The 15,110-nt window shown below is 43.8% G+C and overlaps 1 protein-coding gene across 1 annotated transcript in view; it reads left to right on the forward strand.

Annotated features, from left to right (window-relative positions):
• Positions 1-1,249: 1,249 nt before the first annotated feature.
• The window catches only part of FBXW8 (F-box and WD repeat domain containing 8), a gene marked incomplete at its 5' end in the record, with an annotated part of 40,653 nt that continues 26,792 nt past the window's right edge, over positions 1,250-15,110 (forward strand). The window contains 2 exons of the mRNA XM_010135562.1: positions 1,250-1,414; positions 1,969-2,057. Of these exons, the coding sequence (XP_010133864.1) occupies positions 1,250-1,414; positions 1,969-2,057 (254 nt within the window). The remainder of the gene's footprint in view (positions 1,415-1,968; positions 2,058-15,110) is intronic.

Raw genomic sequence — 15,110 nt, forward strand, 5'->3', positions numbered from 1 at the left:
CGCTCTTCCAAGCCATCATCTGTAAAATGTTGGATTGTGTTACAGACTCCTTGGTTTATTTAAGGCAGGGGTTCTTGTTTTCCCAACCTCTGGAAGCCTCCCTGCACCCCTTGTTGCTCCACGCCTTGTGTTCTGTGTGGACTTCCTGCAAATCTGTACCAGCCAGAAGGACCTCACCCTTTCAGTACTCCTCACAATATATCCTCTTGGGAAGCAATCCCTTGTATTTGAAAGCTGTGGCTCTGAGAAGTGTGAAGCAAGGTGTGCATGGTAAGGATAAAATACAGAAGAGGTTAACAAGTGATAATTCCTGTTTCTCCTCCCCGTGCCATGTTGTATCCACGAGTAAACGTGGAATGAATGGCAGGTAAACACAAAGAGATGGTCCTGTGAGAGTTTGCATCAATGGGAGACCTCGATTCCTGGTGTAATCTTGGGACTGAAAAGGACGTTAGATGCTTAATTGCAAGTTGCTAAAAATGATGTCAGTCTGAGAAGGTTTTTTAATCTTTTGGAGACAGCGTACAATTGATTGCTGCTTTCACCCGTCGCAGTTTTCATTGGTTACATCTGTTTTTTTAAATTAAGAATTACAGAGAACAAATGCTACTTAAGTTGGCTCTTACCTCTTGAATCTTTAATTCTAAGCCCACAATTGACGATGATGAAGCTGTTCTCTCTGAAATGGACAGCAACTTGAGGCTACTTGAAAACTTAATAATTCATTCCTATTTATGCACACTGTAATACAATAGGTTATAAATCACTAATGTCATACACCTAATCAGGCATTGTCAGAGGGACTTCAGAGATAGGGTGGTGCGATCTGAGAGCTTTCATCAGCTACAAATATGAAAATAAACTCCTATTTTTGCTCTAAACTAACAATGCCAGCTTAATTGTTTTCCTGCTCCTTTTCCCTCAAATTTTCTGATACACTGATATTTCAGTTTGGCAGTGTGGCCACTCAGCGCTGGTGTCCCTGTTGCCTGGAGCTTTAGTGGAGCAGTTTCTGTGGAAAGAATCCACAGAAAACAAGAATTTTAAAAGTTTGGGTTTTTACACTCTCAGTAGTATAAAGGGTGAACAAATGAATTTATTTAGGTAAGAACTTCACCTCAGTGCGGGCCTGCATTGATTTTTATGCGTGTATTTCAGATGTTATTTAAATAATTTTATATGAAATCTAGCTTTTGTTTATAACTCTGTGCTGTGTATATATAAACACACATACAATTTTGATCTCTAGGTCAGCAGGACGTGGAAAGTACTTGCAGAAGATGAAGTGTTGTGGTACCGGTTGTGCCAACAGGAAGGATACCTGTTAGATGTGAGCATCTCTGATGGTTCCTGTTGGAAGCTCGCCCTCAAGAACTGCCGTGCCAGAGAGCATGCTTTGAAAACCAACTGGAAGGTAAGAGGGAAGTTCTCTAATGGGATCCACATGCTGTAGAAAAATGGGAAGCTGGGTCAGGCAAGTGGCAGTGGAAAGCTGGTCTTCTGTATTGCAGCTTCTTTTTGCCAGTTGAAAGGGAAAAGCTGCTGAAGGATTTATGAGACTTAACCCTAATACTTTTTTCCCCCCAATTTGATTACTTTTGGGAGTGCTACACCTCCCCACTGACTTTGAAGGAGAGATGTTTATACTTCAGCCGTCTGTTGATCGTGAGAATCAGCCATTAAGGCACCTTCTGCTCGCTGCAAGTCCTGGCTGCAAGAAAGCTATAATGTTGTGGTAGTTGTTTCTCTACCTAAGGATTATGAATGATGGTGAAGAGTGATAGCTTCTTTCTCCTTCTTTTCCATACGTAAAAATTCCAAGTAGCAAGCATAAAATAGATGTGTCTTCTCTCTCAGCTGCCCTGCGTCTTGTCTGTGGCGATACCAAGGAGTTGTCCCTGAAGCACAAACTGCCTCGGTCGATGAATGTCTTGCAGTACTGACATTGTGTCTCCTCTCTCTGTGCAGAACCGCATCGGTGCTGTGAGCCAGCTGCAGTATGAGCTGGGAAAGGTTCTTTGTGACGTTCATTCCTGCGAGGGAGTTGTTATCGCTGGGTGAGTATGAGGTGGTGTAACGCTCATTTGATTTTCACTGCTTGAAATCTCATGTACTGCTTTTCAACAAATTCAGAAGAAGCACCTCATCAGTTTGAGACAAGCAGAATGAATTTTTCTGACTGCAGTTCCTTTGTGGGTGAGGTGAATTGTCCCTGGAGTGACTGATACTGGTGGTTATCTGCAGGTCATTTCATCAGTGCAAATTTTTTTGTACCATTCAGAAAGCTGTCTCATGTACACACAGTTCCTGTAAAGACTATAGTACTTTCTGATGGGCTGTGTCTATTGTTTTGTTGTGGAAGCACCCAGAATGTATTAAACAGTGTACACATCTACTGAAACATGCTCTTTTTATTATTTTTCCCTAAAAATCTTTTAATCACAAGGCTATTTCTGTGTGCCATGGCATGTTAACTTTAAAGGACTGTTAGTTTTCTCCATTGTAATTTAAAAGGCAATCTGGGGAAAAAAACACCCCAAAAATAAAGAAACTCAAACTTATCTTTTGCTAACATAAAGCTTTGTCAGGACTGTGATTTAGAGTTAACTGATCATTTGGTTTATGCTCTTAAATACGATTTTAAGGACCTCACAAGCTCACAGAGGTTGCTGTGGCTGTCTCAGTAGGTGTATTCTGCTTGAATTTTACAGAATCAATAATCAGTAGCCCTCCAGGAGAAGTCACAAGAGTAAATAAAATGATATCATCCTGAGGGCACTCAGAGGACAGTGTCCTTAACATGTACTGTATTTTATGGTAGCACTTCACGTTAATGGTGTGCTTATGCATTGTGGGATTAGAGAAAACTACTTACAAAATACTGTCAGATTCCAGCACTGGTCATAAGAAAAGTGCCTGGAAATACACTGCACGTGGGTAACTGTGACATACATCCAAAGGCTTTCGAATGCTCCCAGGCAACTGAGAGAGGGAATCTGAACTAGCAGACAGCAAAAGGGGGATTTTAGTCTTTGGTTGTTTTGGGGTTTTCTTTGTTTTGCTGGATTCTCTTCCACTTGTTTTCCTTCTGCATCTGGAGGTCTTCATTTCTGTGCTCTCTTTCATCCCGTTCGTACCTATTGCTTCTTTCTCCACTTCTCCAATGTTTCTGCTGCTGTAATTGGTTGCGTTACAGCGATGGAAATGCTTCTGCTGAGGAGCCGTGTGTGACCTCTGGAGGGGCAGTGCCACACAGCGGTTAACCTGAACAGTGGCCGTGGGAAGGGCTGGAAGAATCTGTGTGGCGGGAGAACTGCAGATCTTTCCTTGACTCCTGCCTTCTCTTGAGAATTCCTTGGGCCACTGATCAGCGCCGCAGCTCCCAGCCTGCTGTGGTCTGCAGCTCCGTGGAGAGCAGCCTGACTTCTTTTGTGCCCTTCAACTTGGGCAGTGTGTTTCCTGACCTGGGCCAGGGATCTGGACTGCTCTCTCCGTTCCACTGCCTCTGATGAAACCTCCTGTACTTTTCTGGGAGCCAGAAACCCCAGTTGTCTCCATCCTGCTGCCAAAACCTCCAGCTCTGCTTTTTCTTCATTTTCTCTGTTGTGTTTATATACAAACGTGCAATATAAAGGAGGTAGGCGGAATAAGTTAAATTTCTAAAGAATTAATAAACAAAGGGTATTAATCTTGTGTATTCAGCTGAAATAGTCCGTATTTAGCTTGGTGTATCACAGTAGTTGGGTTTATGCAGTTTCACACAGTCATTTTTTGGTTCCCCAGTTCCTCTTGATTCTTTTGGTGAGTTTGCATCAGTTGGCATGGTCAAGGAAGGCGATGCCATTAAATAACCTTCCTGAAAGGGCTCACGTCAGTAGGTGAGCAGGGGAGAGAGCACTGAGGGAGAAGCAGCACATTTGTATCCTTTAGAACGCAATGTTACAGGTTTTGCTCAAATTACTTTTCAGTCATTTCCCTTCTCTGAGAAAATGAATTTTAGTATTAAAGTGTCTTTTCTGTGAAGCTATGAGCATGTATTTGATAAAATAACATGGGGAAAACAGAATTAATCAGTGACTTTACCTGGTTAGTAAATGTAATGTCTAGAACTCTGCCTTACTCCCTTTACCACTTGCCCTTCGCTCTGCTTTGTCAGCTCAAGACGTTAGCAAATTGGTGTGGGAAAATACTTTGTTGTGTTTATTTGGTAAGTGTTTAGGATTGAGGAATTTCTTGGGTTTTTGTTTTTAAATGCAAACAAAACCCCCTCCTTCCTCTCCCAGCTTATAATACTGTCTGTAATGGCATTGGGCTTTCGAATTTGTCATAAAAGTGTAATGAACCTGGTGATCAATAGCTAGCTGTTGCATTATTTTGGTACTGAAGAAGTAATTTAATAGCTGAGGTTAGCAAAGTCAATTTTCCTCTCAGTATAAATATCAATTATCTGTTACATTTAATGATTATATCTCCAGTTTTGCAAACACTTGGCTTTACCTGCGAATAATAATAGATTCCAGTGAGACTTGCCGAGTGCACCAAGCTAAATGAATGTGAAACTTTGCAAGAGTTGAGTCAGTGATGATCTTAAAGCTAATTCTGTGTGTGGCATTTCCTAAACAGTGGCTTGTGGCATCATTTACCTTCCTTTCTTCTGCAGTCAGGTTGCCGTGGTGGAGAAGAATAGGGCCACCGAGTTGTTAGCAGGTTTTTTGATGTCAGCCTTTGGGGAGCAGCTGCAGCGCTCTGGCTCAGCTCGGTCAGGCCAGCCAGGCATTACTCTGCCTTTATAGCTGGAAAATGTGGCAGTGTGTAGCAGCTGCTCCCTGGTTTCAGGACGTTCAACTCAGGATCTTCAGAGATCAAAGAATGGTTATAAAAATTAAAAAAGGGGTGGAGAGAGGTTCTCCAGCAGGAATGCTGGGGCTGTCGTGTGTTTGGAGTCTTGGAGCAAGCCTGGGAACAACCTTACTTGCTTTGAACCTGTGCTCTGATAGACCTGATCTTGTGTTCTTCACTACAGAGCTTCAAACACTGCTGGCAAGCGCCATGACTTTTGTTGTAGTTGTTGTAGAACTTTTTAAAAATCTTTCTGAGAAGGAATTTGTACAGGTTATGGGCAGAGACTTAAAAGAGCAGCTACGAGTGTGAGACAGAGGCATAGTTGGTGTGAACGGGTTCGGGAGTGGATCTTTGTGTAAGGAAGCAAAGATAAACTGCATAGGTCAGCTCTCCCTTCGAGAAACAGAGCTATTTCATGCGCTCCTCTGTTTTCTCCATGCTGCTGCCAAAGCTCAAGCCAGAAGATGGCAGAATATCAAGGATTGATTATGTGCAACCTGAGCTGCGAGTTGAAGGTGGCTGCTAGCAGCTCCTCTTTCTCGGAGCGCCTTGCATTTACTAGCTGACATCAGATAATTCAATCTGGCCTGCACGCCAAGCGTCTTGTGTTTATCATTAAAATTTCATCCCAGCGGTTACGATGCTTGTTTTCTGGGTCAGACCTTGAATCCCTTTTCATTTGAGACAGCGGTGTTTGTGGTTACCTCACTCCCAATCAATGGTGTATTCGCCAGCCTTTCTACAGTTACATGTCTCGGAGGATCTTCTTTAAAGGGATGTCGCCCTCCTCTCTCCATACTCAATTCAAATGTAGTTTTTTCTCTAAGTCAGAGTTTACTTAAAGCAATTATGTGTGTGGCTGCTATAAGTTACTACTGGTGATCAGGTTCACTGTTGCATGTTTGGTTTCAGTAGAGAATACCCAGATTTCTTCACCTTCTGGTAATAAAATCTTAATTTTTTTTTAGCAAGTGCATGTTCAGGGAGTGAAATTACTACTTTTTGTTTGTTTTTTTCTTGGCAGCGTTGACAACCACACTGATGGGTATTTGTAGCCAGAGGTTAGGTCCTCCTGGAGATACCGATCTCGGAGCATGTGTCTGATCCTTGTTTGAACTGCATTGTCTCTGTGCCATGGATCCTGTGGTGTGACATGTCTGTAGCGTGTTGTGACACTTCTCCTGTCTGACAGCTCTGTGTGAAATGCTCATATGCGCCTGTCCTTGAACTGTGTGGTGAACTTGCCTTGTGTTAGCAGCGATCGGCTCACCTCACCACTCACACCATAAAACCACACCAAGTCTGCTGTGAGTTAGAGGGATGTTTTGCTGTGCATTGTGTTAACTTTTCTCGTGCTTGCGGAAAGGGCACTGTGCCTTTACTGCTGCTGTTTGCAGCTCTGAAAGCTTCCCAAAAGAAAATAAACAGAAGAGCTCCAGAGCTGGATCACCCTTCCAAAGACCCAGAAATATAAATGTATCTGCTTTTTGTTTCTTCAGTTTTCCTTGGCTGAAGAAAGAGTTAGAGAGACTGTTTGTGAAGATCTTGTATAAATGAGGGTGTAAGGGCATGTCTCTGCCTTTACAGAGACCATCTAGCAGATGCTGCATGGAGACCCTGCACCTCTCACAAACTAGGCTGGGAATCAGCCCCTGGTTCTGCTGTCTACATTTGAACTTCAGACGTTTTGCTCCTTCCCCCAGAAAGCTCTGTCTTCTGCCCTAGAGGTTTGGTTTGCTTGAACTGGGGCTGGTGAGATCCAGCTGCTCAGAGCTCCTCAATAAATCAGCAGATGAACTTCCCTTCCAGAGTGGGGCACACTTGGCCCACATAGTATTTCTCTACGTGATGCTTGATAAAGGCAACGAGAAGCAAAAGAAGAACTTTCTAACTATTCTGTGTGCTTAGAGGAATCATCTGGTTTAGACTTAGTGATATAGTTTGATTCTCTCATAGTGGAAAACGCACCAAAATAATTTCCAATCTTCATTCTGAGGGAGGCTCATGGGAGTTACAGTGTAAAAGTGAAGCACTTTTAAACAATCTGGCCCTTTCAGTTTAAGTCATTATGAGCACAATAGACATGCAAGTAGCTGCCACTGTAGGGTAGGTTTCTTTGTTCTCTACAGTCACCTCCCACTCTGCTTTCCTCTTGCTCAAAGGTGACCTGCAAATGACTTTTAAAAAATTGGGCTTGCCACTCTTCTTAGCTTCATAATGATGTGTGAAACTAGCCCAAAAGGCTTGAAAACACTTTCCTGCACTTTTAAAAACTTCTGTCAACTCTCATCTAATTTGGCTTTTTTGCTATAGGGCTGATGGGCTATTCTCAAGGTATTTATTATTAGCTCTTGCATCTTAATTCAGTGTGCAGACCTGAGGAAACCAAATTATTAATTAGTAATGAAAATGAATAAAAGTTAACAAGCCAAAGTCTTAAACAGCCTGAATAAACCCCTGCCTTATTTAATTGCTTAAACTTCACTTGTATAATGGAACAACTTCGACAGGTTTCTCCCTCCCCGCCAGTGACTGAGGGCCTGGGTGTAAAACAAAGCAGGAAGGCAGAAGGTAAAAAATACTGGCCTTTTTCCTTCCACCTTCCCAAACCTTTTGTGTTGTCTTCACTCATCTCATCGTTGTTAACAAGTAATAAGTGTCAGACCTTCTTCTTTTCAAGAGAGTCACCTTTAGGAGGGTTGAAAACAGGATGACATCATGAGGCCAGGGGGGTCGGATGACAAACTGCGGGCATTCGGTGAGGTTGTGTTAAGTGACAAACACGTTGGCTTCTCTGTCATCTTGTGACAAAGAGCCTTTCAGGTGAAACCGGTGGTAGGAGCTTGATACTGGCTGTTTGTGAAAGAGGCTTTTCCAGCCTGCCTGACCAGTAAGCTATTGGTTTACCTTTAGGTTCTGCTGGATGCAGGGGAGCGTGTTGCTGCAGTGGGATGCACTGTGTGCATAGTACTGCCCTGTATTCTGAAATCACAGGCGTTATTTCTGAGCTTGTAAAGCCTGCTTTTCTACTGAGGTCAGACAAACCCATCCTTCTTTCTCACAACCTTCCTGAACATTTCATTTTGACTGTTTTCGCAACCTCCCAGCCTCTGGGCTGGAGCCATTGGTGCCCAGAGCTCAGGTGATGCTTTTCCTGTCTGCTGTTCGCAGTGTGTTGCGGTCTGTGTTCTTTCCAACGTGTAACCGTATCCATTTACATCATCTTCAAATGGCGTTTTCTTGCCAGTATCTGAAACTGGAGCTGCTGTTTTATTTGTTGCATTGTGTGTTTGTCCTTTCTGAAATAATAGGGCTGATGGATCAGATCCTTCCCAAATTGCATCGTAATTCCTGTTGAATTATTGGGAAAAGATTTTTTTTCTGCTGCCATGGCAGTAGCCTTAGACAGTGCCCCCAGTCGTATGTTTCCTTGGTCAGGGCAGTTGCTTTAATTAATGGGCCTGGGCTGATACAAGCCCCTGGAACCTTGCTCTAAGTGAGGGGAGATTCTTGGCCTTAAGTTACTAGAGACAGTTTGGCTTTCTCTAACCTTGCTTTTGTAAGTGTTCATTAAAATGTTTTGCTCACCATATAACCCTTTGGCTTGTTCCTGTTCCCTTGGTATGACATTCGTATGCACTTAAGATGAGGCATGGAGGAGGACTTAGGATGGACTAATGTTAATTTTGTTACAGATGACAATAAGCTGCAGAAGAGCTGCACACTATCTCCAGCAGCTTAACCCGCTTTCTAGAGCTGTGATTTCCTAAGAATGAAGGTGTAAACTTTCCACAGCTCGCTTTCTGTGAGTGGTCCAAGATGAACGTGGGTTGACAAGTTGGAAAGAAAAGTTCCCAGCAGAAGTTTGGTGAACCGATCGTAGGGATGCTCAGAATCCATTTCCTACACGTTAAATCGGGGTTTCCAGATCTGTTTTGGTACAAGCAATGCTTTTTCAATCACTGAACTTACAGATCAAGCAACCCAAAATAATGTTTGGATGAAAACAGGGAGATTTCTACTTCACTTTGTTCTGCCAGTGTTAGGATTGTTTCAGATGCTGGTTTTGTTCAACCCCCATCTGTTTTTTCTTGTATTTTATGGTGTAGCTTTCTGCCGTGCTATGTTACAGCAGAAAATGTTCTCTTTTCTGTTCCATTTGTATTTAATTTTTTGGTCATTGTGTTCTATTTATATTCCTCTCTGCCACGTAAAGTAGTTCTGTACTCCATCATTACTGCTAGACTCTCTTTCCTGACTCCCTCCCTTAAGGAATGTATTAGCCACGCTACCTGTCCGTTATACATGGCAGTGGCAAAATCAATGAGTAACTGTAAATGAGAACACAGGAAGCTGGGGAACTGTCACCTTTTTTGTCCATCCTTACTCCGTGAGGCATCTGACCTTGTGGTAAATGTATCTAAGCAGTCCATCATTACCCCTCCCTTCAGGGATGAGTTGTGGGTCTTAATGTTGAGTAGAAAGAAGGTAATAGAATCTGTTTAATTTCCGTATCATGAGTTGCAGTTGAGGCGTCTTCCAGCTTGCAGTGTTTTTGAAGGGTTTTTTTGAAACGGAATGTTATGAATTACCACTGTCTTATTTGAAGCTTAGGAGCAATTTGGACCAGCTTACAAAGGGATTTGGACTTGAGTTTGCATGTTTAATTGGACCCATTCTTAAGCCTACTGAGGGGGTGACTGGCTAGATACCTTAATTAACTACATGAAGGACTGGTTAGTTGCTTTTGGTGGAATAAGGATGAAAGGTCTGAGATGCTTGTTGCAGCAAGACAATGCAAAATACTCATTATTTTACTTATCAACAGGCATCCATTTAAATAGAGCCTTAGCTCGAGATAGTTACTTGAGCAAAATTCCTACTGACTTCAATAAAATGCACTGACATCGTAAGAACTTCATAATAAGATCTTTTGAGTATTAACAGATGGTCACTGACTGCCTGAAACAAAGTTGTTGGGATTTTTTTGTTTTGTTGATCACGGCAGGTATCTGGAAACCGAACAGACTTTGCCTTCTGGAAATCAAACCTGACTGTGAAACAAAGGTTTTTCTTTCTCCTTCCTTTTTATTTTCTTGCTATAAATTCTTCAGAGAAAATAGGGAAAATGTCAACTGATTTCTGAAGTGTCTTATCACAGTCTTTGGTGTCCAGACCAACCTAGTGTGGGAAGACTTGCCCTGGAGTGGTGTGCTTGAGGCAGCTGGCAAAATGGCCTGACACCAGCATCGTGTTTCAGCAGAAACCCAGCAACAGTCTAGCTGACCCGCTTGTTTGAAGTGGAATTCTGCAGTGCCAGCAGTAAGCAAGCCACGAAGGAAAGCGGTTTGTCTTTGCTGCTGCCATGGACTGAATGAGTCGAGTCTTGACTGTTTTGAAACTGTTCCTGCTAACAGTTTTTCTTTTGTGTATTTGTCAGTTTATGTATTAGTTGCAGTTGTACTTTGCACAAACACTAATTAGACAGCCATCAACACTCAGGGCCAAAGGCTTACTAACAATGCAACTGTGATAGCAGTGTCTTAATTGGTTGAGTGTAATTGTCATTAGGCAACGATAAAGACATCTGGGGCTCTGGAGGGAGATCAGCCTCCCCCTCCTCCTCTTCCCCAAATTTGTTCTGGCTATTGCTATCCAACACAGTTGAGCTTTTTCAGATGAGATTCTGTGTTTTGACCAGTTTCCTGATGTTTTTCTCCTTATGAAATCGTCTGCCTCTTCAGCGCCACTTCATTAGAGCGGTGCCCAGCCTCTGTCGCTGCTTCCCCCCACATGTGCTCTGCACTTCACCACCTGCTTCCCAGCCATCATGGGACAGCAGCAGCTTTTAACCCCCAGCGCCTTCTTCAGTCTTCTGCTTTCACTCGTGTGCGAGGGCACGAGGAAATTGTGCATCTCATTATGACATTGCTGCCAGTAAAAAGTACTTGAAATGCTTTTGATGAGTGAGTAGGTATTTTTATTATGGTATATTTGTAGATACCATATGAATTTAATTTTTTCAGTTTTTCTGTACCATATGCATCCCACCTTATTGTTGTTCCTTTTCAGCAAGATTTTTACGCATATCTGTAAAGCTTAAGCTGAATTTGCAGTCTAATATTTAAAGATGTATCCACATCTGTCCAGTATTATGGAACTGGCTTGTCAAGAAGTATAGTTAGAAATACAGCTCGTCTGTCTTCTGCCCCTGTTTTTCATTTGTATAGGCTGAAACATTCAGAAGAACAAGAGCAAAGTGAAATATAAGTCTGTCAAAGAAAGGCGAAGAGCCCCTGAGTCATCAGGGGAAGAAAAGCAGCAGCTGAATGCTGTTGGTATTATGGCAAATAAACTGTATTTATTATTCTATCAAACATAATTTTGTACTTTTTTTTTTAACACTCCAGCAGAAAGCTACGTTGGCCTTTCATAGCCATTGTGATAGAGATGTTGGTATCTGAATGAGTTTGGAGGACCGTGTCTGTTGTGAAGCAGGAGACTTAAATCTAGGGTAATTTCTTTCAGCAGCTGGTAATCCAGACTACATCTGCATGGCAAAGTGTAAAAGTTGTTGTGGTGGGACATGAATAGACATACTGAAATTATCTAGAAATAGGTTCTGTAAAGTGCAGCACATTCTTCCCTACTGATAGGGCAGATTTGCCAATTACCCGCAATAAAGCAGCCTTTTTATTTTTTTACGGCAAGGCAATGCTTTAATAGTTTAAAAGCCTTTTGTTGTGGTTACAAATTGAAAGCGTGGTTCTCTTTACAACAGCATCAAAAGTGGGGAGTTGAACCATTTAAATTTTTTAAATCTGAATTGGATTCATCTGTGTTTGAAATTCTTCCAGTTCAGTGCTGGTACAGGCCCAGTGTATGCTGGAAATGGGCACGCGGTGGTGATGGCCAGTGGAGCGTGTTGTCAGCTGAGGAGACAGTTTATATCTCCCATTTTCCCCATGCTGGTTCCCTGCCCAAGCCTAGGCCTGCACTTACGTTTCCAGCATTGTCTTGTAACATCTCTCCAAATCCGTTTGGTTTGCTGGGACTGGGTTGCCGTTGTGCTGCACTGGGAAGGATGTGAGTGGTGTTGCTGAGTGAGAAATGGGGGAAGGAGGGCTACAGGAGGGATGGGGCAAAGATACCTTACTGCTCTTCTTCCTCTTCCCGGTTAATATAAAGCCCTTGTCCTGTCTTGCAGTGCACTGGTGATGTCTCTGGACAGACAGACATGAAAGTAGGGTTTGGTGGATGCTCGCAGGGTTCTCCTGGCACATCTAGATCTCTGTCACAACAGAACTGGAATGAGCACTGGCCAGGATCCCCTTATGGATTGTTTTCTAGTACCGAAACCCACTAGGGTGTACCTGAGGTACGTGTAACAAGCTCTTCTGTTCAACAGGTCCTTGCTAGGGTGGGAGAGCAGTATGTCTTCATGGTATATGAGTGAAAGTACTTCAGCGTGTGCCTCTATGTAACTGGGGAGAAAGGGGCTGAGGATGAGGAGGCTGCAGGGTGATCTGATGCAGTGTCTACCAAGCAGAGGCAGTTCCTGTATTTAACAGGTCCCAGCACAAACACATCAGAATTTGAGTTAAATTTATTTCAAACTGATGGTCAGAAACCTCCTCTGCCTGGGCAACCAGAGAAGTGATTGCAGGAGGTGCAGAGGGGGAGGTGGCATCAGAGGAGAGGCCCCATCAGCCACATGGTAGTGATGGCTATAGCTCCTGTAGCTGGTGGTGTGGAGCCCACCTAAAGATGAGCTGCTGATGGAGGCGGATCCACCTCCAGGATGGCTCTGCTGGCACCACTACATTGTGCCAGGGCTCCCCTCCACACCATCGACGTGGTGCCATAGCAGCCCCTGGCACTAGCTGGGTGACTTACTCTCCATGCCTGGCTGGCCTGTATTCCATCTCCCCAGCATGAACAATTGTTTTGTTGATGGCCATGAGTCTTGTGAGCCCTTCCTTACTGTCCCTCACCCTCTCTCCTACCCCCACCCCTTCTGAAGGGGTACCATCTCCTCTGCTCTGTGCCCCAAGAAAAGCAGACAAGACAACGTGGCTACCACTGGGCTGCTGCACCAAGAAAAGTCTCTCAGAGAGCCAGCAAGATCCCTGGGGTTTGAAGGTGGGGATTCCTTGGCCTGAGGACGAGAAGGCTGCACAATGGGAGGCTGGGGATGAAACCAGACCCTCTGTGGTGGCACATGAAGAACAGCAACAGATCAAGGAGATGTTGGAGACAGCCGTTCCTCTGGAGAAGCAGATGACCACAGGTCTGCCAGGAAGAAGTGCTGGCCTTCAGCGTTACGGGCCCTTCCAGCTGCTTCATTAGTTCCAACTGCTCCAGTTCTTTCCAAGACTGGGCAGTGAAAAAATAAATGGCAATCAACCAAGAAAGTAACAGTAAAAATGCTTTCATTCTCTCTTATTTGGTACTTTGGCAACTGCGTCTGTGCCCTGCTGGTCCCTCTAGACCAGGAAAGACACTAGTGCATGGGCTGCGAGTGGGACAGTGAGGTTCCTGAGCATAAGAGGGCCCAGGGAGCTGCCTCTCGTTGTCAGGGCAATGAGACCCTGGAGCAGGTTGCCCAGAGAGGCTGTGGATGCCCCACTCCTGGAAATGCTCAAGGTCAGGTTGGACAGGGCCTGGAGCAACCTAGTAGGTCTGGTAGAAGATGTCCCCATGGCAGGGGGCGGACTAGGTGATCTTTAAAGGTCCTTTCCAACCCCAACGATTCTGAGTCTTCAAATTCTGACTCAGTTGAATTCCGGTTCTTCCTTGCTTATTTGGGGTTGAAAATGAATATTCTATCAGTTTTGTCAATTCTACCAGTATTTTATGTCTCCCTTGAAACTCACTTTTCAAGGTCGCTGAGTGACAAGGGAATTTTCACTTCCCCCTTGGGAGTAATCTGCTGCTCTTTGCAGTTAGGAGAACCTTGAAAACATGGCCCCAAACAGTCCAACCACAAAGGGAAACGAAAAGCAGCTCAAAATTAAAATGCTTCCAGAATGTTATGTTGCCCCTTGTGGAAGGGGGCTGCAGCAGAGCTGTGCCATTACCTGTCCCATTGTGGCTTTTGTTCAGGTTTTACAGTGTGTCTGAAATGAGCACTTCCCAGTTCTGAAAACTGAAGATACTTGTTGTGGATTAATCTGAGCTGCTGGTTTGGTCCAGCATGAAACCTTTTGCTTTGCTTTAGGGAAGCTCCTTTCTTGCAGTATTCTTTTTCAAATGGTGCTGCTGCGGACTGGGGAGAAAGCAGGACGTGTAGCGGGCTTTGGGCCTCCTTTGCAGAAGGAGGAAAAGGGAGAAGTGCTGTCCCAGCCTGTTCTCTCACGTCTTACAAGGAGCACCCAGGTGACGTGATACAGTTCTCCTCCTTTCCCGATTCAGTGCGGAGAATTAACGTGCATCATCCTCTGCCTGACAGATTTCACTGCCCCCTCAGGCACTTCGATTAGTTGTATAAAGAGGAGCGGTTTCACCCAGAGATGGTGGGAGTGATCTGCTCCAGAGCAGCTCTAACCCGCTTGCATGGTGCTCCCCAAAGAGCTGGGTAGCCTGAGTCACAGTCCAGCATCTTCTGAACCTCTGTTAGCACTTGCCTGCAGCTTTTTTTCAATACCTGGTTTTTTATTTCCCTCACAAACACCACAGCCTGCTTTCTAACCGGGAGAACCTTGAGGCTTGTAAGAAGAATTCTCTTGAAATACTTCTTCCCCCACAACGGGGGATGTAACAATGAAGCGGACAGAGCGGAAAGCACCCTCTGTTTTCCAGCAGAACCCACGTCTCGGCTGTAGCAGAGAAAGACCTCCAAGACTGTCTGACAGTGTTAATTGTCACAGTGCTGTCAACTGACCTTGAATAATTATAGAACTGTTCCACATCGCTATTGAACTGTGTTCTTTGACCAGCTGTAGAGGAAGCATCTCTTCTGCTTTGCAGTGTTATTTTTTTTCTTTAGTAGTGTGTTGTGTGCCACAGCAGCTGTTGCTTGCCATGTAAGAACTTCTGTTTATTTGGTGTTAACTGAGAAATTCAATTTATTTTTTCATCTTCTATTTTTTAAATTTTTTTTTATGTTAAACTTTAGTTTTTCTGATGTTTCAGTGAGAGCCTTCTGCAAAGAACTGCACTGCCTTAATTCTAAAAACAACACTTAATGGTATTAATAAATCAATTAGTTCTCAGAGATGCAGACAAGTCTGATCCGTTGATGAGGTATTAAGAAGCGTCTTTCTCTG

Source organism: Buceros rhinoceros, unplaced genomic scaffold (assembly GCF_000710305.1).
Source record: "Buceros rhinoceros silvestris isolate BGI_N320 unplaced genomic scaffold, ASM71030v1 scaffold19504, whole genome shotgun sequence".
NCBI lineage: Eukaryota > Metazoa > Chordata > Aves > Bucerotiformes > Bucerotidae > Buceros > Buceros rhinoceros.